General features: G+C 46.1%; 1 protein-coding gene across 1 annotated transcript in view; it reads left to right on the top strand.

The window, feature by feature from the left end:
- ncanb (neurocan b) overlaps nt 1-27,028 on the top strand; it is a 380,232-nt gene that overhangs the window by 263,485 nt on the left and 89,719 nt on the right. Inside the window, exon 10 of the mRNA XM_046304575.1 lies at nt 17,371-17,487. Coding sequence (XP_046160531.1) covers nt 17,371-17,487 — 117 coding nt within the window. The remainder of the gene's footprint in view (nt 1-17,370; nt 17,488-27,028) is intronic.

Genomic DNA, 27,028 nt, shown 5'->3' with positions numbered 1-27,028 from the left:
GCTAGAGTAGGCATCGAGCCAGGTAAGCTTGGGCAGGCTCGGTGCTCAAGAGCTCCAGTGCGCCTGCACGGTCCGGTCTATCCAGAGCCACCTCTACACACCAGTCCTCCGGTAGCAGCTCCCCGCACCAGGCTTCCTGTGCGTGTCCTCGATCCAGTACCACCAGTTCCAGCACCACGCACCAGGCCTCCAGTGCGCCTCGCCTGTTCAGCGCAGCCAGCGCTTTTCTCCTCTCCAGCGCCGCCAGTGCTCCCAGTCTGCCCAGCGCCGCCAGTGCTCCCAGTCTGCCCAGCGCCGCCAGTGCTCCCAGTCTGCCCAGCGCCGCCAGTCTGCCCAGCGCCGCCAGTGCTCCCAGTCTGCCCAGCGCCGCCAGTGCTCCCAGTCTGCCCAGCGCCGCCAGTACCGCCAGTCTGCCCAGCGCCGCCAGTGCCGCCAGTCAGCCCAGCGCCGCCAGACAACCAGTCTCTTCCAGATCTGCCAGACAACCAGTCTCTTCCAGATCTGCCAGACAACCTGACTCTTCCAGTTCCGCCAGCCAGCCAGGATTTACCGGAGCCTACTACCTGCCTGAGCTTCCTCTCAGCACTGGGCTTCCTCTCAGTACTGGGCTTCCTCTCAGTACTGGGCTTCCCCTCAGTACCGGGCTTCCCCTCAGTACCGGGCTTCCCCTCAGTCCCGGGCTGCTTCGGTCCTGAGCTGCCCCTCTGTCCCGAGCTGCCGCTCTGTCCCGAGATGCCCCTCTGTCCCGGGATGCCCCTCTGTCCCGAGATGCCCCTCTGTCCCGAGCTGCCCCTCTGTCCCAAGCTACCCCTCTGTCACGAGCTGCTCCTCAGTTATGTGGGGATCTGGGTGAGGACTATTAGGCCATGGTCGGCGGAGAAGGTGGATTATCCCAGGACGCGAAGGGGAGGAAATAGGACATTAATGGAGTGGGGTCCACGTCCCGAGCCAGAACCGCCACCATGGACAGACGCCCACCCGGACCCTCCCTATGCTCTTGAGGTGCGTCCGGGAGTCCGCACCTTAGGGAGGGGGGGGTTCTGTCACGCCTGGTTAATATGTTTTGCGTTTTCGTTATATATTTTGGTCAGGCCAGGGTGTGACATGGGTTTATGTGTTGGGTTCGTATTGGGGTTTTATTAGCATTGGGATTGTGTATGATTAGGGGTGTGTCTAGTTAGGCTTGGCTGCCTGAGGCGATTCTCAATTGGAGTCAGGTGATTCTCGTTGTCTCGGATTGGGAACCGTATTTAGGTAGCCTGAGTTCGCTTTGTATTTCGTGGGTGTTTGTACCTGTCTCTGTGTTGTAGTCACCAGATAGGCTGTAATTAGTTTCACGTTCCGTTCTGTTGTTTTTGTATTTAGTTTCAGTTATTTCATGTACCTCATATTTTCTTTCATTGAAGTCATGAGTAACCTACACGCTGCATTTCGGTCCGACTCTCTTCTTACAACAGACAAACGACGTTACACACGCTGCATTTCGGTCCGACTCTCTTCCTTCAACAGACGAACGCCGTTACAAGTATCTTCGCCCTGGTCAGATTAAGAGCTGCAGAGACAGAGATGGAATGGAAGAAAGGGGCTATTTGAAGAGTATAGTCTGTAATTAATCAGAAGATGGCAGCTAGCGTTAAGAAGAAGAAAACTACGATAGTTCCCTCTCTGTCTCTCTCTCTCTCACACACACACACACACACACACACACACACACACACACACACACACACACACACACACACACACACACACACACACACACACACACACACACACACACACACACACACACACACACACACACACACACACACACACAAGGTGTGGGTGTGTGTGTGTTTGATCTATTAATAATGCTCATACTGTATGTATTGTCTTAATGCGAGCAGCACAATGCGAGCAGAACAATGCGAGCAGCACAATGCGAGCAGCACAATCCCATTTGGGTGTGATAAGTCGTAACTAATTGTGTGAGAATTGAATCAATTCCCCATTCCTGGAAACCAGACCTGCCTTGGTTTCTCTCTATGTACTGTAGCATGGAGCACTACTACTCCAGACAATTCATTACTGGGAGAGTACAAATTAGTAAGCTACATGTTTTCTCTCTTTGCAGAGTTTTTCATGATCTCCTAGTCAAAGGACTCTCAATTGAGGTTGCATTTCTGTTTCTGGTTTTGTTTCTTGCTGAAATAATGTTGTTGAAATACTCCCTGTGGCTGACTATCTACAGATCTGGTTGGATATAAAGGCTCTTTCATATTCTAAAAGGGTCAGTTCAGTTTCGGTTCCATGCAGGGAACACATAACACCTGGCCCTCCATAGGGTTTGAAGTGGGGCTAGTGGCCCTATGCTATTTTCCTGCTGGGTGAATGCTTGGCTAACTGCCGTATCTGCTGAGCTCCCCCTGAAAGACTGTGAGTCACAACGGTCATTTATTTACCTTCTCTGCTTCACTCAACACCAGCCTCATTACTTACCCAGCCCATGACCTGCAGCACTTGTACACATAGCACACACACACACACACACACACAAACATCTGAGCCTACAGAGGTGCCCATTTCTCTTCCGCTCTAAAAGCACAGTCATGGTGTTGAAACGAAACACCAGACACACAGCCAGAGAAATGTAACAAACCAGTTATAACTAAATGGGTCTTCCACAGTTCCAATGTAGATAATGGACACTGATGTTGTTGTCTGAGTTGATATACTGTATACCATAAATGTTGGAACAGTACTACCGAGTACTCTAGCATACACTGCCCTTGCTGTGGATCAGAACACAACTAGAATGCCAGCCAGCCTGAGAATTTCAATTCACACTAACCTCCCCCAGTAGCTTGGCTATAGGTCAGGACAAGACAACAGCACTGTGTCCTCTGGGCTGTCAGTGGGTTTATTAGCGTCTGCATTGGAGCAGACACAATGGACGGCTGCAGCACGAGGCTAGCCGCTGTCTCCCCCGGACATGCCTAGCCCATTAAAACAATGCCTGTCACTGGCTGCCTCCATGAAGACTAATTGTGGTGAAAGGATACAGGAGAGGGAGACAGGAGAGAGAGACATGAGAGAGAGACAGGAGAGAGAGACAGGTGGGAGACAGGAGAGGGAGACAGGAGAGGGAGACAGGAGAGAGAGACAGGAGAGAGAGACAGGAGAGAGAGACATGAGAGGGAGACAGGAGAGGGAGACAGGAGAGGGAGACAGGATAGAGAGACAGGAGAGAGAGACAGGAGAGAGAGACAGGAGAGGGAGACAGGAGAGAGAGACAGGAGAGGGAGACAGGAGAGGGAGACAGGAGAGAGAGACAGGAGAGAGAGACAGGAGAGAGACAGGAGAGGGAGACAGGAGAGAGAGAGACAGGAGAGGGAGACAGGAGAGGGAGACAGGAGAGGGAGACAGGAGAGGGAGACAGGAGAGAGAGACAGGAGAGAGACAGGAGAGAGAGACAGGAGAGGGAGACAGGAGAGAGAGACAGGAGAGGGAGACAGGAGAGATAGACAGGAGAGAGAGACAGGAGAGAGAGTCAGGAGAGAGAGACAGGAGAGGGAGACAGGAGAGAGACCGAAGTGGGAGACAGGAGAGAGAGACAGGAGAGAGAGACATGAGAGGGAGACAGGAGAGGGAGACAGGAGAGGGAGACAGGAGAGGGAGACAGGAGAGGGAGACAGGATAGAGAGACAGGAGAGAGAGACAGGAGAGAGAGACAGGAGAGGGAGACAGGAGAGGGAGACAGGAGAGAGAGACAGGAGAGGGAGACAGGAGAGGGAGACAGGAGAGAGAGACAGGAGAGAGAGACAGGAGAGAGACAGGAGAGGGAGACAGGAGAGAGAGAGACAGGAGAGGGAGACAGGAGAGGGAGACAGGAGAGGGAGACAGGAGAGGGAGACAGGAGAGAGAGACAGGAGAGAGACAGGAGAGAGAGACAGGAGAGGGAGACAGGAGAGAGAGACAGGAGAGGGAGACAGGAGAGGGAGACAGGAGAGAGAGACAGGAGAGGGAGACAGGAGAGGGAGACAGGAGAGATAGACAGGAGAGAGAGACAGGAGAGAGAGTCAGGAGAGAGAGACAGGAGAGGGAGACAGGAGAGGGAGAAAGGAGAGAGACCGAAGTGGGAGACAGGAGAGAGAGACAGGAGAGAGAGACAGGAGAGAGAGACAGGAGAGAGACAGGAGAGAGACAGGAGAGGGAGACAGGAGAGAGAGACAGGAGAGGGAGACAGGAGAGGAGGACAGGAGAGGGAGACAGGAGAGAGAGAAAGGAGAGAGAGACAGGAGAGAGAGACAGGAGAGAGAGAGAGGTGGGAGACAGGAGAGGGAGACAGGAGAGGGATACAGGAGAGAGAGACAGGAGAGGGAGACAGGAGAGAGAGACAGGAGAGAGAGACAGGTGGGGAGACAGGAGAGGGAGACAGGAGAGGGAGACAGGAGAGGGAGACAGGAGAGAGAGAGACAGGAGAGAGAGACAGGAGAGAGAGACAGGAGAGGGAGACAGGAGAAGGAGACAGGAGAGAGAGACAGGAGAGAGAGACATGAGAGGGAGACAGGAGAGGGAGACAGGAGAGGGAGACAGGAGAGGGAGACAGGAGAGAGAGACAGGAGAGAGACAGAAGAGAGAGACAGGTGAGGGAGACAGGAGAGGGAGACATGAGAGAGAGAGACAGGAGAGAGAGACAGGAGAGAGACAGGAGAGGGAGACAGGAGAGGGAGACAGGAGAGAGAGACAGGAGAAGGAGACAGGAGAGAGAGACAGGAGAGAGAGACAGGAGAGAGACAGGAGAGGGAGACAGGAGAGGGAGACAGGAGAGAGAGACAGGAGAGGGAGACAGGAGAGAGAGACAGGAGAGAGAGACAGGAGAGAGAGAGACAGGAGAGGGAGACAGGAGAGGGAGACAGGAGAGGGAGACAGGAGAGGGAGACAGGAGAGGGAGACAGGAGAGAGAGACAGGAGAGAGACAGAAGAGAGAGACAGGAGAGGGAGACAGGAGAGGGAGACATGAGAGAGAGAGACAGGAGAGAGAGACAGGAGAGAGAGACAGGAGAGAGACAGGAGAGGGAGACAGGAGAGAGAGAGACAGGAGAGGGAGACAGGAGAGGGAGACAGGAGAGGGAGACATGAGAGAGAGAGACAGGAGAGAGAGACAGGAGAGAGAGACAGGAGAGAGACAGAAGAGAGAGACAGGAGAGGGAGACAGGAGAGGGAGACATGAGAGAGAGAGACAGAGAGAGAGACAGAGAGAGAGACAGGAGAGAGACAGGAGAGGGAGACAGGAGAGAGAGAGACAGGAGAGGGAGACAGGAGAGGGAGACAGGAGAGGGAGACAGGAGAGAGAGACAGGAGAGAGACGGAAGAGAGAGACAGGAGAGGGAGACAGGAGAGGGAGACATGAGAGAGAGAGACAGGAGAGAGAGACAGGAGAGAGACAGGAGAGAGAGACAGGAGAGGGAGACAGGAGAGGGAGACAGGAGAGGGAGACAGGAGAGAGAGACAGGAGAGAGAGACAGGAGAGAGACAGGAGAGGGAGACAGGAGAGAGGGAGACAGGAGAGGGAGACAGGAGAGGGAGACAGGAGAGGGAGACAGGAGAGAGAGACAGGAGAGAGAGACAGGAGAGATAGACAGGAGAGGGAGACAGGAGAGAGAGACAGGAGAGAGAGACAGGAGAGAGAGACAGGAGAGAGAGACAGGAGAGGGAGACAGGAGAGAGAGACAGGAGAGAGAGACAGGAGAGAGAGACAGGAGAGGGAGACAGGAGAGGGAGACATGAGAGAGAGAGACAGGAGAGAGAGACAGGAGAGAGACAGGAGAGAGAGACAGGAGAGGGAGACAGGAGAGGGAGACAGGAGAGAGAGACAGGAGAGAGAGACAGGAGAGAGACAGGAGAGGGAGACAGGAGAGAGAGAGACAGGAGAGGGAGACAGGAGAGGGAGACAGGAGAGGGAGACAGGAGAGAGAGACAGGAGAGAGAGACAGGAGAGAGAGACAGGAGAGATAGACAGGAGAGGGAGACAGGAGAGAGAGACAGGAGAGAGAGACAGGAGAGAGAGACAGGAGAGAGAGACAGGAGAGGGAGACAGGAGAGGGAGACAGGAGAGAGAGACAGGAGAGGGAGACAGGAGAGAGACAGGAGAGAGAGACAGCCGCGCGCATCCGGCAACATGCGCAAATTGATTTTGTCCCCCCACACCAAACGCAATCACGACATGAAGGTTAAAATATAAAAACAAACTCTGAACCAATTCTGTTAATTTGGGGACAGGTCAAAAAGCATTAAACATTTATGGAAATTTAGCTAGCTAGCATGCTGTTGCAAGCAATTTGTCCTGGGATATAAACATTGAGTTCTTTTACCTGAAGGTCCTCTACTCTGACAATTAATCCACACATAAAACGGTCAACCGAATCGTTTCTAGTCATCTCTCCTCCTTCCAGGCTTTTTCTTTTTGGACTTTATATGGCGATTGGCGTCTAACTTTCATAGTTACTATGACGACCGACCAAACTCAGTTCACCTTTCAATCACCCCGTGGGTATAACCAATGAGGAGATGGCAAATGGGTATCTGCTTCTATAAACCAACGAGGAGATGGGAGAGGCAGGACTTGCACCGCGCTCAGCGTCACAAATAGAACTGACTTCTACTTTAGTGCTTGGCAACACAGACGTTCGTTGGCGCACGCGAGCAGTGTGGGTGCAATAATTGAATAACATGTATGTTTACATTTATTTTGCAACGCGAGCGGTCTGATCAGCATGTTAGAGAAAAAGGTGCTATCGAGACCCTTAAAGGGTTCTTCAGCTGTCTCCATATGATAACCCTTTGAAGAACCCTTTTTGTTTCCAGGTAGAACCTTTTTGGGTTTGAACCCCCTTTCTGGAGATGGTTCTACATGGAACCAAAAAGGGTTCTCCTATGGGGACAGCCGAGTATTGCACCACTGCTGTAATGCATGTGGGGGTGTGTGTGTGGGGGACAGTTATGGGGGGCCAGGTATGATGTGACTATGATCATGTGTGTGTGCAAGTGTTTATTTATTGTGAGTGTGTGTTCTGTGTGTGTTTGTGAGTGTGTTCTTTTCTCCAGTCGGTTACATCATATTTATTTGATTAGCTTCTCAGATGAGCCTTGTATGCTTGCCGATCACATATTCTTTTAGCTGTTGATTTAAGAAATTAAAACCCCCACACTGTAATGGCTTGTCTCCTTCTCTCCAATCCCTTTGATTCATTTTCAAAGCCAGTACTCACATTGTTATCACCTCAGAATAGTGTATCAGTGGCTGCAGCACAGGAGTAGGTAGAAGGCTATCCCTCAGCTTCTCAGGAAATGTTACACACACTCACCTCTATATCTCACCAGCCTGGAGCGAGTTAGACACACACACACACACACACACACACACACACACACACACACACACACACACACACACACACACACACACACACACACACACACACACACACACACACACACACACACACACACACACACACACTCACCTCTATATCTCACCAGCCTGGAGCGAGTTAGACTCACACTCACACAAGTTAGCACACACACACACACACACACACACACACACACACACACACACACACACACACACACACACACACACACACACACACACACACACACACACACACACACACACACACACACACACACACACACACACACACACACACACACACACACACACACACACACACACACCTCTATATCTCACCAGCCTGGAGCGAGTTAGACTCACACTCACACAAGCATACACAGAAATACAGGCTCAAACACACACACACACACACACACACACACACACACACACACACACACACACACACACACACACACACACACACACACACACACTCACACACACACACACACACACACACACACACACACACACACACACACACACACACACACACACACACACACACACACACACACACACACACACACACACACACACACACACACACACACACACACACACCTCTATATCTCACCAGCCTGGAGCGAGTTAGACTCACACTCACACAAGCATACACACACAGGCACTCTCTCACACACACACACACACACACACACACACACACACACACACACACACACACACACACTCACTCACCTCTATATCTCACCAGCCTGGAGCGAGTTAGACTCACACTAGCATACACAGAAATACAGGCGCAAAGGCACTCTCTCTCACACACACACACACACACACACACACACACACACACACACACACACACACACACACACACACACACACACACACACACACACACACACACACACACACACACACACACACACACACACACACACACACACACACACCTCTCTCACATACACATACACACTCACACACAAATTATGACTCTCTCTCTCTCACACACACACACACACACACACACACACACACACACACACACACACACACACACACACACACACACACACACACACACACACACACACACACACACACACACACACACACACACACACACACACACACACACACAGAAACTCACCTCATCTCACCAGCCTGGAGCGAGTTAGACTCACACTCACACAAGCATACACAGAAATACAGGCTCAAAGGCACTCTCTCTCACACACACACACACACACACACACACACACACACACACACACACACACACACACACACACACACACACACACACACACACACACACACACACACACACACACACACACACACACACACACACACACACACACACACACACACACACACACACTCACTCACCTCTATATCTCACCAGCCTGGAGTGAGTTAGACTCACACTCACACAAGCATACACAGAAATACAGGCGCAAAGGCACTCTCTCTCACACACACACACACACACACACACACACACACACACACACACACACACACACACACACACACACACACACACACACACACACACACACACACACACACACACACACACACACACACACACACACACACACACACACACACACACACACACACACACACACACACACACACACACACACACCTCTCTCACATACACATACACTGACTCACACACAAATTATGACTCTCTCTCTCACACACACACACACACACTACGACTCTCTCACATACACACACACACATTAAGACGCTCACATCAGTTGAAGTCGGAAGTTTACATACACTTAGGTTGGAGGCATTCAAACTAATTTTTCAACCACTCCACACATTTCTTGTTAAGAAAATGTTGGCAAATCGGTTCAGACATCTACTTTGTGCATGTCATTTTTCCAACAATTGTAAACAGACATTTTACTCATAATTCACTGTATCACAATTCCAGTGGGTCAGATTATATACACTGAGTTGACTGTGCCTTTACACAGCTTGGAAAATACCAGAACATTATGTCATGTCTTTAGAAGCTTCTGATAGGCTAATTGACATTGTTTGGGTCAATTGGAGGTGTTCCTGTGGATGTATTTCAAGGCCTACCTTCAAACTCAGTGCCTCTTTGCTTGACATCATGGGAAAATCAAAATAAATCAGCCAAGGCCTCAGAAAATATATTGTAGACTTCCACAAGTCTGGTTCATCCTTGGGAGCAATTTCCAAACGCCTGAAGGTACCACGTGAATTTGTACAAAGAATAGTACGCAAGTTTAAACACCATGGGACCACGCAGCCATCATACCGCTCAGGAAAGAGACGCGTTCTGTCTCCTAGAGATGAAGGTGCTTTGGTGCAAGAAGGTCAAATCAATCCCAGAACAACAGCAAAGGACCTTCTGAAGATACTGGAGGAAACAGGTACAAAAGTATCTAAAGCCACAGTAAAACGAGTTCTATATCGACATAACCTGAAAAGCCGCTCAGCAAGGAAGAAGCCACTGCTCCAAAACCGCCATAAAAAGCCAGACTACGGTTTGCAACTGCACATGGGGACAAAGATCATACTTTTTGGAGAAATGTCCTCTGGTCTGATGAAACAAAAATACAATTGTTTGGCCATAATGACCATCGTTATGTTTGGAGGAAAAAGGGTAGGCTTGCAAGAAGAAGAACACCATCCCAACCGTGAAGCACAGGGGTGGCAGAATCCTTGTAATGGCTCTTGGTGGAAGAAGGTGAGGACCAAAGCGCAGCGTGGTTCGTGTTCGTCATGTTAATGGTAAAGCAGAACACTATACAACAAGCAACAAATGAACAACCGAAACAGCTCCATCAGGTACAAAACAGAAATGAACTACCCACACCACACAGGTGGGAAAAGGCTACCTAAGTATGGTTCTCAATCAGAGAAAACGATAGACAGCTACCTCTGATTGAGAACCACACCCGGCCAAACACACAGAAAAAAAAACATAGAACCCACAACATAGAATGCCCACCCCAACTCACGCCCTGACCAAACCAAAATAGAGACATAAAAGGACGTGACAATCATGTTGTGGGGGTTCTTTGCTGCAGGAGGGACTGGTGCACTTCACAAAATAGATATGGATATATTGAAGCAACACCTCAAGACATCATTTAACATTAACATTTAAGTCATTTAGCAGACGCTCTTATCCAGTCAGGAAGTTAAAGCTTGGTTGCAAATGGGTCTTCCTAATGGCTGTCAAATGGCTTACGGACAACAAATTCAAGGTAAAGGAGTGGCCATAACAAAGCGCTGATCTCAATCCTATAGACAATGTGTGGGCAGAACTGAAAAGCATGTGCGAGCAAGGAGGCCTACAAACCTGACTCACACCGACTCTGTCAGGAGGAATGGGCCAAAATTCACCCAACTTATTATGGGAAGCATGTGGAAGGCTACCCGAAATGTTTTACCCAAGTTAAACCATTTTAAGGCTACAAATACTAATTGAGTGTATGTAAACTTCTGACCCACTGGGAATGTGATGAAAGAAATAAAATCTGAAATTAATCATTCTCTCTACTATTATTCTGACATTTCACATTCTTAAAATAAAGTGTTGATCCTAACTGACCTGAGACAGGGAATTTTTACTAGGATTACATGTCAGGAATTGTGAAAAACTGAGTTTAAATGTATTTGGCTAAGGTGTATGTAAACTTCTGACTTCAACTGTACACACACACAGCACACACACACAGACCTACACAAACTGAACAGATGACTGAGCCTGGGTATTATAACACTGGTGAACAGATCACTTAGCCTGGGTATTATAACACTGGTGAACAGATGACTTAGCCTGGGTATTATAACACTGGAAAACAATGACTTAGCCTGGGTATTATAACACTGGTGAACAGATGACTTAGCCTGGGTATTATAACACTGGTGAATAGATGACTTAGCCTGGGTATTATAACGCTGGAGAACAGATGAGTTAGCCTGGGTATTATAACACTGGTGAACAGATGAGTTAGCCTGGGTATTATAACACTGGTGAACAGATGAGTTAGCCTGGGTATTATAACGCTGGAGAACAGATGAGTTAGCCTGGGTATTATAACGCTGGAGAACAGATGAGTTAGCCTGGGTATTATAACGCTGGAGAACAGATGAGTTAGCCTGGGTATTATAACACAGGTGAACAGATGACTTAGCCTGGGTATTATAACACTGGTGAACAGATGACTTAGCCTGGGTATTATAACACTGGTGAACAGATGACTTAGCCTGGGTATTATAATACTGGAAAACAACGACTTAGCATGGGTATTATAATGCTGGAGAACAGATGAGTTAGCCTGGGTATTATAACGCTGGAGAAGAGATGAGTTAGCCTGGGTATTATAATGCTGGAGAACAGATGAGTTAGCCTGGGTATTATAACGCTGGAGAACAGATGAGTTAGCCTGGGTATTATAATGCTGGAGAACAGATGAGTTAGTCTGGGTATTATAATGCTGGAGAACAGATGAGTTAGCCTGGGTATTATAATGCTGGAGAACAGAAGAGTTAGCCTGGGTATTATAATGCTGGAGAACAGATGAGTTAGTCTGGGTATTATAATGTTGGAGAACAGAAGAGTTAGCCTGGGTATTATAATGCTGGAGAACAGATGAGTTAGCCTGGGTATTATAACGCTGGAGAACAGATTAGTTAGCCTGGGTATTATAACACTGGAGAACAGATGAGTTAGCCTGGGTATTATAAAGTTGGAGAACAGATGAGTTAGCCTGGGTATTATAATGCTGGAGAACAGATGAGTTAGTCTGGGTATTATAACGCTGGAGAACAGATGAGTTAGCCTGGGTATTATAACGCTGGAGAACAGATGAGTAAGCCTGGGTATTATAGTGCTGGAGAACAGATGAGTTAGCCTGGGTATTATACCGCTGGAGAAGAGATGAGTTAGCCTGGGTGTTATACCGCTGGAGAAGAGATGAGTTAGCCTGGGTATTATACCGCTGGAGAAGAGATGAGTTAGCCTGGGTATTATAGTGCTGGAGAACAGATGCAGTGCATTAGATGCCCTGTCAGATTGTGTCTTCGCCTGGAAACCTATCTGGATTGGCTAATAAAACCACACTTAATCTAGCAAGCTCTCCACACAGCCACGAAACAAGCTTTAACACCTACAGCTGTGCAACCGTCCTTGCCAAACACCAGCACCGTCCTTATAATTACGACTTAATCTCCTCTATCTCACCATTTATCTCCAAAACATTTCCCTTGAAGAACAGCGCTTGGAGTTATAGCCTTGCGAAATAAAACATGTTTATTACCTTGCAACGACTCAGTAATGTACCATAAAAAGAGGCGGCCACGAGTGTGCCTGACTGGATAATGATCAGGTAATTTATGAGGACCCGGCTCATCAGAGGGATGTGGGCGGGCAGGCAGGCGGGGCAGGCGCCACACATTGTCCTCCCCCCTGTCGAGCATCCGTCATGATAGACAGTGGGCAGACAGACAGAGCAGCAGCCAATCTGTCACCTTGTAGAAAGTCAGACACACTGCCGGGTTTTCTTCTGTCTGTCTGTCTGTCTGTCTGTCTGTCTGTCTGTCTGTCTGTCTGTCTGTCTGTCTGTCTGTCTGTCTGTCTGTCTGTCTGTCTGTCTGTCTGTCTGTCTGTCTGTCTGTCTGTCTGTCTGTCTGTCTGTCTGTCTGTCTGTCTGTCTGTCTGTCTCTCTCTCTCTCTCTCTCTCTCTCTCTCTCTCTCTCTTTCACTCTCTGACTCTCTTTATCTCTCTCTCTCTTTCTCTCTCTCTTTCTCTCTCGTTCTCTCTGTCTTTCTCTCTCGTGGTCTCCTGTCGCTCTTGCTCTCTTGAACAGAGAGGAGGGTGTGACTGAGAGAGTGAAGTACTCTATGAGGACCTGTCAGATAGATTGTCTATCTATCTTCACTATTGTTTCTCAATGTAAAGCTTTTCAATAGCTAAAGGTTATATCAGAGAAAGCCACAGAGGCATGGAATGGTTTTCTTTTAGTTGGGGAAGGATTAGGTATTGTACTTCCTTCTTATACCAACATAACTGAAGAGAAACACACCTCTGACAGTGGCTTGTTTAGCCCTGCTTGGGATGGTGAGTGTGGCAGTGTATTTGGTGAACAAATCCAAACCGGACCCATTGGTTATGTGCTGGTTAACATGTGTGTGTGTGTGTGTGTGTGTGTGTGTGTGTGTGTGTGTGTGTGTGTGTGTGTGTGTGTGTGTGTGTGCGTGCGTGCGTGCGTGCGTGCGTGCGTGCGTGCGTGCGTGCGTGCGTGCGTGCGTGCGTGCGTGCGTGCGTGCGTGCGTTCTTTGTCTACATACATTCAGCATCGTTCACACCCTCTTAAGCATTAGCTCCACCCATCTCGTTACGCTCTTGGAGCGCACACTTGACAGTCTGGTCAATGATTTGTTTACCTCTGGATAACATGAAAACAGCCTAACCAGCTCTGCTGGCAACAAGTTCATTACGCTTCTTTGGAGACGTTTATTGACACCGTCCATATCCAAAGGGTGTTGTACACACGTCACGTAATGTTAGCTAACAAGCCAGCCAGCTAACATTAGCTAGTTAAACAACAATGAACAAAGTGCCTACAATGCCACAGTGCTGGGAGCTAACCAACCTACTAGCTAACATTAGAAAAGCACTAGAAAAGCAAACAGCTCTGAGAAACGAATACTAACATTAGCTAGCTAGCTAACAGTACACTTTAGCTTGAAATGAGACCACTTTCTGTCAAAATTAGAAATGTGTAATATCTGAAAATGTAGCTAGCTAATGCTAGACTATCTTACCTGTATTCATCATCATGCATGATGGATGTGTCTCCCTGTCAGGAATTCCATACCACAGTTGCCCTTAGTTTGAAGATGTAATCCAGAGACAGGTATTTTCTCCATCTCTTTAGCTATCATACTCTAATTCCACTTGTAGTGGCTTCCTTTCCTCTTTACCATAGCCACTGCCCAAGCCTGAAGCGGGGTTGTTTGGTACGCATACAGTCCACACTCAAGGTTTCCAAACGGCCAAACATTCCATGACATCCAGGGATATGGTGCAACAAAATTCTTCTTTATTCTTCTTATATCTAACAAATAAGTGATTCTCCAATCAACTTAATGCATAGAATACTTGATATGGAAAATACATATTATGACCTGTATGTATGTCTGTATGGTCAAAAAACTATACCGCTCCTGCATCTAGCAAGGACTCCCTCCCCCGAAGGCCCAACTTCCTGCCTTTATCTTAACACACTTATCACAATACAATGAATAGGCAAGAGGGGCGGGGGGGGGGGGGACTGAGTTACACTAACAAATGAATATATCTCAATCGGGTAAATATAAATCATAAAGGTACGTACCAAATATTTCATCATGTACATTAATATTTAATATATTTTCACAAATATACATGGAGCTCCATATGTTCAGTCTTTTATACAAATATGTCCAAATCGGCTCTCACACCACTGATTTAAAAACTTGATCCTCCAGAAAGTGGAGGGCAACACTTATGTAGCTCCACTACACAATATATTGTTTTTAAAGCCGTGTTCACCAGGATTACCAACACAGGCTGACGAGCTCAAATAGACAGAAGCCTTCTATATGGCTGGCCAACCCAAACTCCTCTCTCGGCATGTCCAGCCCACGCATTATCTCAGCCATTCATGGCTAGTGGGAAGTTTGTTACCCTTTTCTGTGGCTTAACCAACAAGGCTCAAAATGTAACAATTTTATTTGTATTTACAGATGGCATGCAAGGTCGTTATTAAGGCATAGGAAAGTTCACAAGTTCAAGAAGGCATTTCTGCCAAAAAAAACACATTTTGATTAAAACTTTTTTTTAATGTTCAAACGGCTCTCCTGTGAAGTCGTGACTTGCGAGATAGGCCTAGTTTCCTGAATCGGGTCACATTTTAGGCTCAGGGGTTAGGTTTAGGGTCAGGGTTAGGAGTTGGGATTAGGTTTAGGGGTTAAGGTTAGGGTTAGTTTTAGGGTTAGGCTTAGATTTTGGGTTACGAGTTAGGGAAAATAGGATTTTGAATGGGAATCATTTGTTGGGCCTCAAAAAGTCCTCACAGGTATATATACAGTTGAAGTCGGAAGTTTACATACACCTTAGCCAAATACATTTAAACTCAGTTTTTCACAACTCCTGACATTTAATTATAGTAAAAAGTCCCTGTTTTAGTTCAGTTAGGATCACCACTTTATTTTAAGAATGTGAAATGTCAGAATAATAGTAGAGATAATTATTTATTTCAGCTTTTATTTCTTTCATCACATTCCCAGTGGGTCAGAAGTTGACATACACTCAATTAGAATTTGGTAGCATTTCCTTCAAATTGTTTAACTTGGGTAAACGTTTTGGGTAGCCTTCCACAAGCCTCACACAATAAGCTGGGTGAATTTTGGCCCATTCCTCCTGACAGAGTCAGGGTAACTGAGTCAGGTTTGTAGGCCTCCTTGCTCGCACACGCTTTCAGTTCTGCACACACATTTTCCATAGGTTTGAGGTCAGGGCTTTGTGATGGCCACTCCAATACCTTGATTTTGTTTTCCGTAAGCCATTTTGCCACAACTTTGGAAGTATGTTTGGGGTCATTGTCATTTGGAAGACCCATTTGTCATCAAGCTTCCTGACTGATGTCTTGGATGTTGCTTCAATATATCCACATAATTTCCCTTCCCTCATGATGCCATCTATTTTGTGAAGTGCACCAGTCCCTCCTGCAGCAAAGCACTCCCACACAACATGATGCTGCCACCCCTGTGCTGCTTCACGGTTGGGATGGTGTTCTTCAGCTTGCAAGCCTCCCCCTTTTTCCTCCAAACATAACGATGGTCGTTATGGCCAAACAGTTCTATTTTTGTTTCATCAGACCAGAGGACATTTCTCAAAAAAATATGATCTTTGTCTCCATGTGCAGTTTGCAAACCGCTTTACTTTAAGGTCCTTTGCAGTTCTGGGATTGATTTGTACTTTTCGCACCAAAGCACGTTCATCTCTAGGAGACAGAACGCGTCTCCTTCCTGAGTGGTATGACATTTTGACCTTCGTCGCGCCCATCCTGTCTTCATGTCGGTTAAGAGTTTGTCTTCCCTCCCCCTCCCGTCCTGGCACCTATTTACAAGCTGCGTGGTCCCATGGTGTTTATACTTGCGTACTATTGTTTGTACAAATTCACGTGGTTCCTTCAGGCATTTGGAAATTGCTCCCAAGGATGAACCAGACTTGTGGAGGTCTACAATGTATCTTCTGTGGTCTAGGTTGATTTCTTTTGATTTTCCCATGATGCCAAGCAAAGAGGCACTGAGTTTGAAGGTAGGCCTTGATATACATCCACAGGTACTCCTCCAATTGACTCAAATTATGTCAATTAGCCTATCAGAAGCTTCTAAAGCCACAACATCATTTTCTGGAATTGTCCAAGCTGTTTAAAGGCACAGTCAACTCAGTGTATATAAACTTCTGACCCACTGGAATTATGATACAGTGAATTATAAGTGAAATAATCTGTCTGTAAACAATTGTTGGAAAAATGACGTGTGTCATGCAGACAGTAGATGTCCTAACCGACTTGTGGAGTGGTTGAAAAATGAGTATTAATGATTCCAACCTAAGTTAATGTAAACTTCCGACTTCAACTGTATGTGTGTGTGTGTGTGTGTGTGTGTGTGTGTGTGTGTGTGTGTGTGTGTGTGTGTGTGTGTGTGTGTGTGTGTGTGTGTGTGTGTGTGTGTGTGTGTGTGTGTGTGTGTGTGTGTGTGTGTGTGTGTGTGTGTGTGTGTGTGTGTGTGTGTGTGTGTGTGTGTGTGTGTGTGTGTGCATGCCTGTGTGTGTCTGTGTGCGTGTGTGTGTGTGTGTGTGTGAGTATGTGAGTCCCTTGGTTAACCCGCCTGCCATGTCTCCATTCTGCAGCTGAGGACAACCCATGTCAGACCAGCCCCTGTCTGCATGGAGGCAGTTGTCTGCAGGAGGGCGACGGTTACAGCTGCTACTGCCCCCAGGGCTACTCCGGAGAGAGCTGTGAAATCGGTGAGTGGGGTCAGGGGTTAAAGTTCACAAGAGAAAGGGCAGAGGTTAAGACCTTCAGAAGGACTGTCTCTGTCCTATCCCTTTGTTCTCACATCCATTTCAACTAATTTCAGTGTTATTGTTTAACCAACCTTACGTTGCAAAGCGTACAAGAAGCACCTGAGCTTTATTTCTGGTCCTGACGAGAGAAAAACAACTGTAGGGGGAGGTTCTCTTCTGTGCTGTTCAACCAATCCAGTAAAGGTGGAGGAGTTGAGATGGAGTGCTATAGTCAAAAAGCTGAAGTTGCTTCACTGGCACTCTTTCAATATCCCCTGAAAACCAGAAGCATCCAGTTCAACCCGCCCCACAGAGGGTGCTGTTTAACTCTAACTGATTAACATAATCAGCACACAGTAAAATGCCTCACATGAATGGTACAGTACATGTCCAGTATAGGTGGTACAGGTGTGGTACAAGTTGTTCTCAATGCGTTTGAATGGAGTCAGACTTTGCTACAGTACATTTCATGACCCTTTGGCACAGTCAGTTATTGCATGAGGAAGTGTAGCTGCATGGTCCTGCTGTGCCCAGGTTCCTGTTTCTTGCTGTTCCCTGCCTGCAGAGGTGAGGATGAGGCGGCAGTCTGTGAAAGAGAGTGTGAATGGGGAGGGTGTGTGGTGTTTTCAGAGGTGTGTGTACTTTGTCTGTATGGTGTTTTCTGAGTTGCACGTGTGTGTGTGCGTGTGCATGTGCAGTGGGTGTCTGTTTTCCGTGCTCAGAGGTGAGACTCTAACAGTGAATGTGTGTGACTGGGGTTGCTGTGAGTGTGCTTTGTAAGACCAGGCAGAGCCAGCAGTCTGTGACAGTAAGATGCTGAATGTTTGTGACTCTCTCACTGGCAGGCTGCCAGGCAGCTCATCTCTCCACTGGGTTGTGTGATAAGAGACTGAGCCAGTCAGCACTGAGCTAGGCTGTACCCTGCTGCACACTCACAGTGCTGTGTCACACTGAGGTGTGTGTGACTGTGAAGAGAACATGGGCTCAGTCAAGGGTGTAGGGTAATAATGGTTGGGAACAGTGATACAGTAGCGTGTGTATGTGTGTGAAGGAGCGAGTCTTAGTTGCACCGTGCCGTGGTGTTCTGTACTGCAGTGAGAGCTGTGACTGTAGAAGATGGACAGATGTCTGCACTGATGGGATAGTAGCTCAGTGAGGACTTGAGGAGATTAAAGGTTGGAGCTGTGTGACACTGTTGTGTATGGGAGAGGAGAAATGCAAAAGTCAATGGGGAGGGATTGCTTTTCCCAGGTCACTGCTTATGTAGAGGAGTCACAGACGAGGGGTCAGAGGTTAAGAGGGGAGGTATTGATTATCAATCAGCCATCTACTGACCACACACACACACACACGCACACACACACACACACACACACACACACACACACACACACACACACACACACACACACACACACACACACACACACACACACACACACACACACACACACACACACACACACACACACACACACACACACACACACTGTCTGTCTGAGGGCGGCAGCCTTCGATTTGGGGATCATCCTTAACTAATATCGGCTAAAGGCATCAGTGATTAATCAACACTACAGCCACGTCAATAAGTCCTGATAAATGCATGTTAAACGATGAATAACATATGATTTGTTATGCTAGTTTGGGATCTCTTAGAATCTGTTGTGACATAGACCATATTGTGTATGTCAATATTAATCATATAAAACAGATATTCCTCATTGTATCTGGCAATAAAAACAAAAGGGATTCATTTGGAGATTTTAAAATGCAGAATAACATTTTTCCAATATGCATTTCATGTTGTCGGTTCATTCTGTGTATGGTTATTGTCTTGTTTTGTGCTCAGTTTGAAAACCTCCTGCAGGACTGTGGATGGTAATTGGCTTTGACTGCTGCTCGTTTCCTGCAGCTTGTGTCTGCAGCAGATAGGGTGTCTGTCTGTCTGTCTGTCTGTCTGTGGTCTCTGACATATTAATTACAGCCAAAGGCAATCAGGTTAATTGCATATTACTGCAAACCCTTGACCACATTTGTAATAACTCAACATCACGTTCTCTCCAGTTGAGGATGAGAGGATTGTCTTCTTTTTGTCTTTATCTTTCTTTGCTGTCTGGCTTTCTCTCTTCAAATCAAATGTTATTGGTCACATACACGTGTTTAGCAGATGTTATTGTGGGTGTAGCGAAATGCTTCTACACACACTTCTTGTTCTATCGTTACCTTTTCTCTACAGATGTCAGATCTTAATTTGATCACTCTTCTGTTGCTGAGAATGTTCCTGTGTTCGAGGTTTAAAAAGGATTCTAAAGTTTATGATGTCAGACTTTATTTGCCTAATTATAATCCACATAATATTTCACATTTCCTGTTGCTGCAGGATTATTTTCCAAACCGCCTGTACACTAGAACTCCATTTGTACACTAGAACTCCATTTGTACACTAGAACTCCATTTGTACACTAGAACTCCATTTGTACACTAGAACTTCCATTTGTACACTAGAACTCCATTTGTACACTAGAACTCCAGTAGTACACTAGAACTTCCATTTGTACACTAGAACTTCCATTTGTACACTAGAACTCCATGTGTACACTAGAACTCCATTTGTACACTAGAACTTCCATTTGTACACTACAACTCCATTTGTACACTAGAACTCCATTTGTACACTAGAACTTCCATTTGTACACTAGAACTCAATTTGTACACTAGAACTTCCATTTGTACACTAGAACTTCCATTTGTACACTAGAACTCCATTTGTACACTAGAACTCCATTTATACACTAGAACTTTCATTTGTACACTAGAACTCCATTTGTACACTAGAACTTCCATTTGTACACTAGAACTCCATTTGTACACTAGAACTCCATTTGTACACTAGAACTCCATGTGTACACTAGAACTCCATTTGTACACTAGAACTTCCATTTGTACACTAGAACTCCATTTGTACACTAGAACTCCATTTGTACACTAGAACTTCCATTTGTACACTAGAACTCCATTTGTACACTAGAACTCCATTTGTACACTAGAACTCCATTTGTACACTAGAACTTCCATTTGTACACTAGAACTCCATTTGTACACTAGAACTTCCATTTGAATACTAGAACTCCATTTGTACACGAGAACTTCCATTTGCTTCTCCTGCTCTGTGTGATTGAGTCTTTATCAGTAATTTTTCATGGTCATTATCATGCATCATTACTTTATTACTACCAAGCGAGGCAGAGCCGCATACACTGCAATAATACAATTGTATTTCCCTCTGCATACTACAATGGGAGAAATGATTATTCACTGGAAACAGGGCTGTTGAATTGCAGTTGTAGAAGCTGAAGCTGCTCAGAGATTATCCCCAGAGCCTATTGGGGATGTGGCGTTTAGAGGATCTGCGTAATCCATGGGCTCCGTTTCTGCTGGGTCACTCAAACATGAATGAGATGAGGGGAGAATCGCTCTGCGGGGAGAAAGAGAAGGAGGAAGGGTTGGGGTTTTGGGGAGACACAGGGTCAGGTGGGGTGTCAAGTGGGAGTTTCCCAAGGGGGAAAGGGCCATAACAGCCTATATACTGTACATAAATCTTATAAATATTCTATTGGTTTCCAATATACATAACTGTGTGTAGACAATAGGTAGACTATCAGTGGGGGTCGGTACCTTTAAATGCGTAGACTAATAGTAAAGTCCAACACCTGTAAAGAATGCATACAGTATACAATGTGGAACTTTCTAATAGAAATCTATTGCGTAGGACAGGCATGGAGGCTCTCTCTCCAGTGGCATCTATTTTTTTTATTTTTTTTATTTAACCTTTATTTAACCAGGTAGGCCAGTTGAGAACAAGTTCTCATTTACAACTGCGACCTGGCCAAGATAAAGCAAAGCAGTGCGAAAAAACAACACAGAGTTACACATGGGATAAACATACGTACAGTCAATAACACAATATCAAATACATATACAGTGTGTGCAAATGTAGTAAGATTAGGGAGGTAAGGCAATAAATAGGCCATAGTGGCAAAATAATTACAATTTAGCTACTAACACTGGAGTGATAGCTGTGCAGATGCTGAGCGCATGCTACGGGTGACCAGTGAAATATACCTGCTGGAGCGCATGCTACCGGTGACCAGTGAAATATACCTGCTGGAGCGCATGCTACCGGTGACCAGTGAAATATACCTGCTGGAGCGCATGCTACGGGTGACCTGTGAAATATACCTGCTGGAGCGCATGCTATGGGTGACCAGTGAAATATACCTGCTGGAGCGCATGCTACGGGTGACCAGTGAAATATACCTGCTGGAGCGCATGCTACCGGTGACCAGTGAAATATACCTGCTGGAGCGCATGCTACGGGTGACCAGTGAAATATACCTGCTGGAGCGCATGCTACGGGTGGGTGTTGCTGTGGTGACCTGTGAGCTGAGATAAGGTGGGGCTTTACCTAGCAAAGACTTATAGATGACCTGGAGCCAGTGGGTTTGGTAACAAATATGTAGCGAGGGCCAGCCAACGAGAGCATACAGGTCGCAGTGGTGGGTAGTATAAGGGGCTTAATGACTAAACGGATGGCACTGTGATAGACTACATCCAATTTGCTGAGTAGAGTGTTGGAGGCCATTTTGTAAATGACGTCGCATAAGTTCAAAGTTCGGTAGGATAGTCAGTTTTACGAGGGTATGTTTGGCAGCATGAGTGAAGGAGGCTTTGTTGTGAAATAGGAAGCCGAGTTGCTGTGGGGGGTGCAGACCTGTTGGCCGGGATAGGGGTATCCAGGTGGAAAGCAAGGCCAGTCATAGAAAAATGCTTATTGAAATTCTCAATTATCGTAGATTTGTCAGTGGTGACAGTGTTTCCTAGCCTCAGTGCAGTGGGCAGCTGGGAGGAGGTGCTCTTATTCTCCATGGACTTTACAGTGTCCCAGAACATTTTGGAATTAGTGCTACAGGATGCAAATTTCTGTTTGAAAATGCTAGCCTTTGCTTTCCTAACTGACTGTGTGTATTGGTTCCTGACTTCCCTGAAAGGTTGCATATCGCGGGGGCTATTCGATGCTAATGCAGTACACCACCGGATGTTTTTGTGCTGGTCAAGGGCAGTCAAGTCTGGAGTGAACCAATCTGTTCTTAGTTCTACGTTTTTTGAAAGGGGCATGCTTATTAAGATTGTGAGGATTGCACTCTGAGATCCTGGTTGAAGACAGCAGAGGTTTATTTAGAGGGAAAGTTGGTCAGGATGATATCCATGAGGGTGCCCATGTTTACGGATTCAGGGTTGTACCTGGTAGGTTCCTTCATAATTTGTGTGAGATTGAGGGCATCTAGTTTAGATTGTAGGACAGCCAGGGTGTTAAGCATATCCCAGTTTAATCAATTCACATATTTATTTTATTAGGCAAGTCAGTTAAGAACAAATTCTTATTTTCAATGACGGCCTAGGGTTAACTGCCTAGGCCGTCATTGAACGACAGATTTGCCTAGGCCGTCATTGAACGGCAGAACGACAGATTTGTACCTTGTCAGCTCGGGGATTCGAACTTGCAACCTTTCGGTTACTAGTCCAACGCTCTAACCACTAGGCTACCCTGCCGCCCCTATGGTGTCCAGGGCACAGCTGGGGGCTAAGGTTGGTCTGGGTGGTCTAAGGGTGGTCTACAAGTTATAATAACTTATTTCTGGAGAGGTGGATTTTTAAAAGTATAAGTTTGAACTGTTTGGGCACAGACCTGGATAGTATGACAGAACTCTGTAAACTATCTCTGCAGTAGATTGCAGCTCTCTGCAGTAGATTGCCCCTTTGGCAGTTCTATCTTCACGGAAAATGTTGTAGTCTGGGAATGAAATTTCAGAATTTTTGGTGACGTTCCTAAGCCGGATTCAGACACGGCTAGGACATCAGGGTTGGCAGAGTGTGCTAAAGCAGTGAATAAAGCAAATATAGGGGGAACGCTTCTGATGTTAACATGCATGAAACAAAGGCTTTAACAGTTACAGAAGTCAACAAATGAGAGCGCCTGGGGAATAGGTGTAGTACTGGGGGCTACAGGGCCTGTGTTAACCTCTACATCACCAGAGGAGGACTAGGATATGGGTACGGCTAAAGGCTAGAAGAATTGGTCATGTAGTGCGTTGGGAACAAAAGGGGCATATTTCTGGGCGTGGTAGAATAGATTCAAGCCATTATGTACAGACAAGGGTATGGTAGGATGTGAGTACATTGGAGGTAAACCTAGGTGTTGAGTGATGATGAGAGAGGTTGCATTCCTGGAGGCACCAATTAAGCCAGGTGAGGTCTCCGCATTTGTGGGGGTGGGACAAAGGAGCTATCTAAGACATGTTGAATGGAACTGGGGGCTCTACAGTGAAATAACATGATAAGAACAAACAGAAACAGCAGTAGACAAGCAATATTGACATTAGAGAGAGGTGTGATAGATGTGAAGCCCATCTATCTGATGCTGTCTGGTCAAAAACACTATGATATTGTTGCCGCCCATAGCATTGAATGCAAGGGAAGCCAGCGAGCATTTGGCCTCGCTTGATAAAAAATTATACAATGATAGCAAATCAAACTTAACTGAGGGAGCTCAACTGTGAGTGGTCCTGGCGCACCAAAAAAAAGTGCCAAGGGAAGACAGTTTGGATTTGGCTTCACACTAATCAAATTACATCAAGCCAAACATCATTGACAGAAAATAAATCTTGAATTGTTGCATCTCGTTGTGTTGTCCTCCAGTGGCTTGCTAGCTAAAATTGTCCCTTTACTACATTAGCCATGGATGGAGATAGGAATTTGGACTTTTGTTTTTCTTAATTCTCCATTTTGGCCAATGAGTATAATGGTGATTCTGATCAACCATAAATTCATACATTGTGCCTCTGGTCTGAGAGGATGGGAGTTCCATATGTAGCTAGATGTAGTAGGTGTCACGCCTTGGTCATTGTATTTTGTGTTTTTGTTACATGTTTGGGTAGGCCAGGGTGTGACATGGGTTTATATGTTGTGTTTCGTATTGGGATTGTGTATGATTAGGGGTGTGTCTAGTTAGGCTTGGCTGCCTGAGGCGGTTCTCAATTGGAGTCAGGTGATTCTCGTTGTCTCGGATTGGGAACCGTATTTAGGTAGCCTGAGTTCGCTTTGTATTTTGTGGGTGTTTGTTCCTGTCTTTGTGTAGTATTCACCAGATAGGCTGTAATTAGTTTCACGTTTCGTTTGTTGTTTTCCTATTTCAGTTATTTCATGTACCGTCATATCTTTCATTAAAGTCATGAGTAACCTACACGCTGCGCTTCGGTCCGACTCTCTTCATTCAACAGACGAATGCCGTTACAGTAGGCTAATGTTAACTAGCTGGCTAATTGTTGCCTATTAAATTAAAGCTAGCATAGGACAACAAAAATGAAGTGTGTACTGTATGACAGAGTCATAGACCGTTTAGGTAACATGGAAGAGGAGGATGGCATTGGCTTTTCAACAGTAGAAAAAAACTCTACTTACTCACTTACACACACACGCACACGCACACACACACACACACACACACACACACACACACACACACACACACACACACACACACACACACACACACACACACACACACACACACACACACACACACACACACACACACACACACACACACACACACACACACACACACACACACACACACACACACACACACACACACACACACACACATCAGTACCATAGACATCCATATGATATTTAGCTTATATTGATTGGACTAAATTGTTTTTGGAATCTTTTAATTGTCACTGTATTAGACTAGGTGATTTGATGATGTTGAATGTTGAGGTTAAAATGGTGCTGGAATAGTAGATAGTAGTAGCAGCTCCTGTTTTCTTTGTGAATTGCGGTAACTCGCCCATAAATGTGGGAAACATTAACTTGCTTGACAATGCTGTAGGTCATGTAACTGTTTGTTACATGCAATATGCTTTGTGGACTCCGCCGGACAGATGTTGCTCTCCAGTTTTGTAATGAAATAAATGTGTGGTTAAATGTATTCTGCCACTGTGTCTTCTTAGTGTCTCAGCCTTTAGGCCTATATATCACAGTGTCAAATCACATGAACTAACAGGTTATAGAGCAAACACCACAATTATCACAACACATAGGTTGCAATATGGCTTTTTTTCTGGCTTGGCTTCCCCAGTGATTTTACCCACACACCGCTACTGATCAACTCTAGTCATGGTATTTTTGTATCTGCAACACTCGTGGCAAACTGTCACAGGCACTTAAAGGCCGCTACAAGCTCCACTCCGTTAATCAACCCGTGTGTGTCCACGTGGGTGGAGTCGTTTTTTGGGGGCTCTTTTCATTGCGTTCCCCCCAGAGAGGAAGTCGGCCTTGTGGAGTGTATATCCACTAAGCTGTCGCACTTCCCAAAGACAGTGGAGTCTTGCGCCTTGGCTGTATACTGTAGCTAAGAACTTGTTGCTGGGCAGATTTTTAAACAGAGCTTAGTTCTGAGAGAGTAACGGATTTATCTGTTCAAATTTGTTATGCAGGTGAATGAGGACCCAAAAGCGACTTGGCGAAAACAGAGTCTTTAATCCAGTAAAGTAAAATACAATCAAAAAACACAACTTCCACTCGTAATGACGAGAACCGACTGGAGACTCGATCTTGAACAGCAGGTTGCCTCGGGAAGGCACTTGAACCTAGCAGACTCAGACACCTGCTCACCACGCAGCATCTGAGGGAAACACGACACGACAGGGCGATACACAAACACAGCACGGTGAACAATAGATAAGGATCCGACAGGGCAGGAACGGAAAACAAGGAGAGAAATAGGGACTCTAATCAGGGGAAAAGATAAGGAACAGGTGTGGGAAGACTAAATGATGATTAGGGGAATAGGAACAGCTGGGAGCAGGAACGGAACGATAGGGAGAAGAGAGAGAGGAAGGGAGAGAGAAAAAAAGGGAAACGAACCTAAAAAGACCAGCAGAGGGAAAATCAAAATGACAAGACAATCTAAGACAAAACATGACAAAATTAGGTTTGTTTTGGGATGTACAGATGAAAATGCAAAAAATCTCAGAACAGGGGTCAAAAGAAGTAGGATAATTATTTTGGGTGAGCTGTCACTTTTTTAAAAGAAGGATGTGTGTAAAAAGACAGGACAACGGGTGCATTAAGGAAGACAGATTCTGTCCATTAAACTTATTTAGCTTGCAGAGAGAGAAAGAGGAATTGTTACATGCAATCAATATTTTATTTGTTTGTTCTGGGGCATAAGCAGAGTTAAGTGAAGTATGAAGGAAGAGGTGGGTGATTGTCTTTAGTTATTCTGGATAGGGACAGTGAAGGGGGATTGTCAACGCTGCAGATAATGAGGAAATTATTTTGACTTCTCTTTGTCTCTATCTCTCGTCTCCCCCTCTCTTTTTCTGTCTCTTTATTTCTCTCTCTTCTTTCCTCTCACTCTCCCTCTTTCTGATAA

The sequence above is a fragment of the Oncorhynchus gorbuscha genome, linkage group LG02, assembly GCF_021184085.1.
Source record: "Oncorhynchus gorbuscha isolate QuinsamMale2020 ecotype Even-year linkage group LG02, OgorEven_v1.0, whole genome shotgun sequence".
Lineage (NCBI taxonomy): Eukaryota > Metazoa > Chordata > Actinopteri > Salmoniformes > Salmonidae > Oncorhynchus > Oncorhynchus gorbuscha.
The sequence above is the reverse complement of the archived record's forward strand: the minus strand, read 5'-3'. Positions and strand labels throughout refer to the sequence as shown.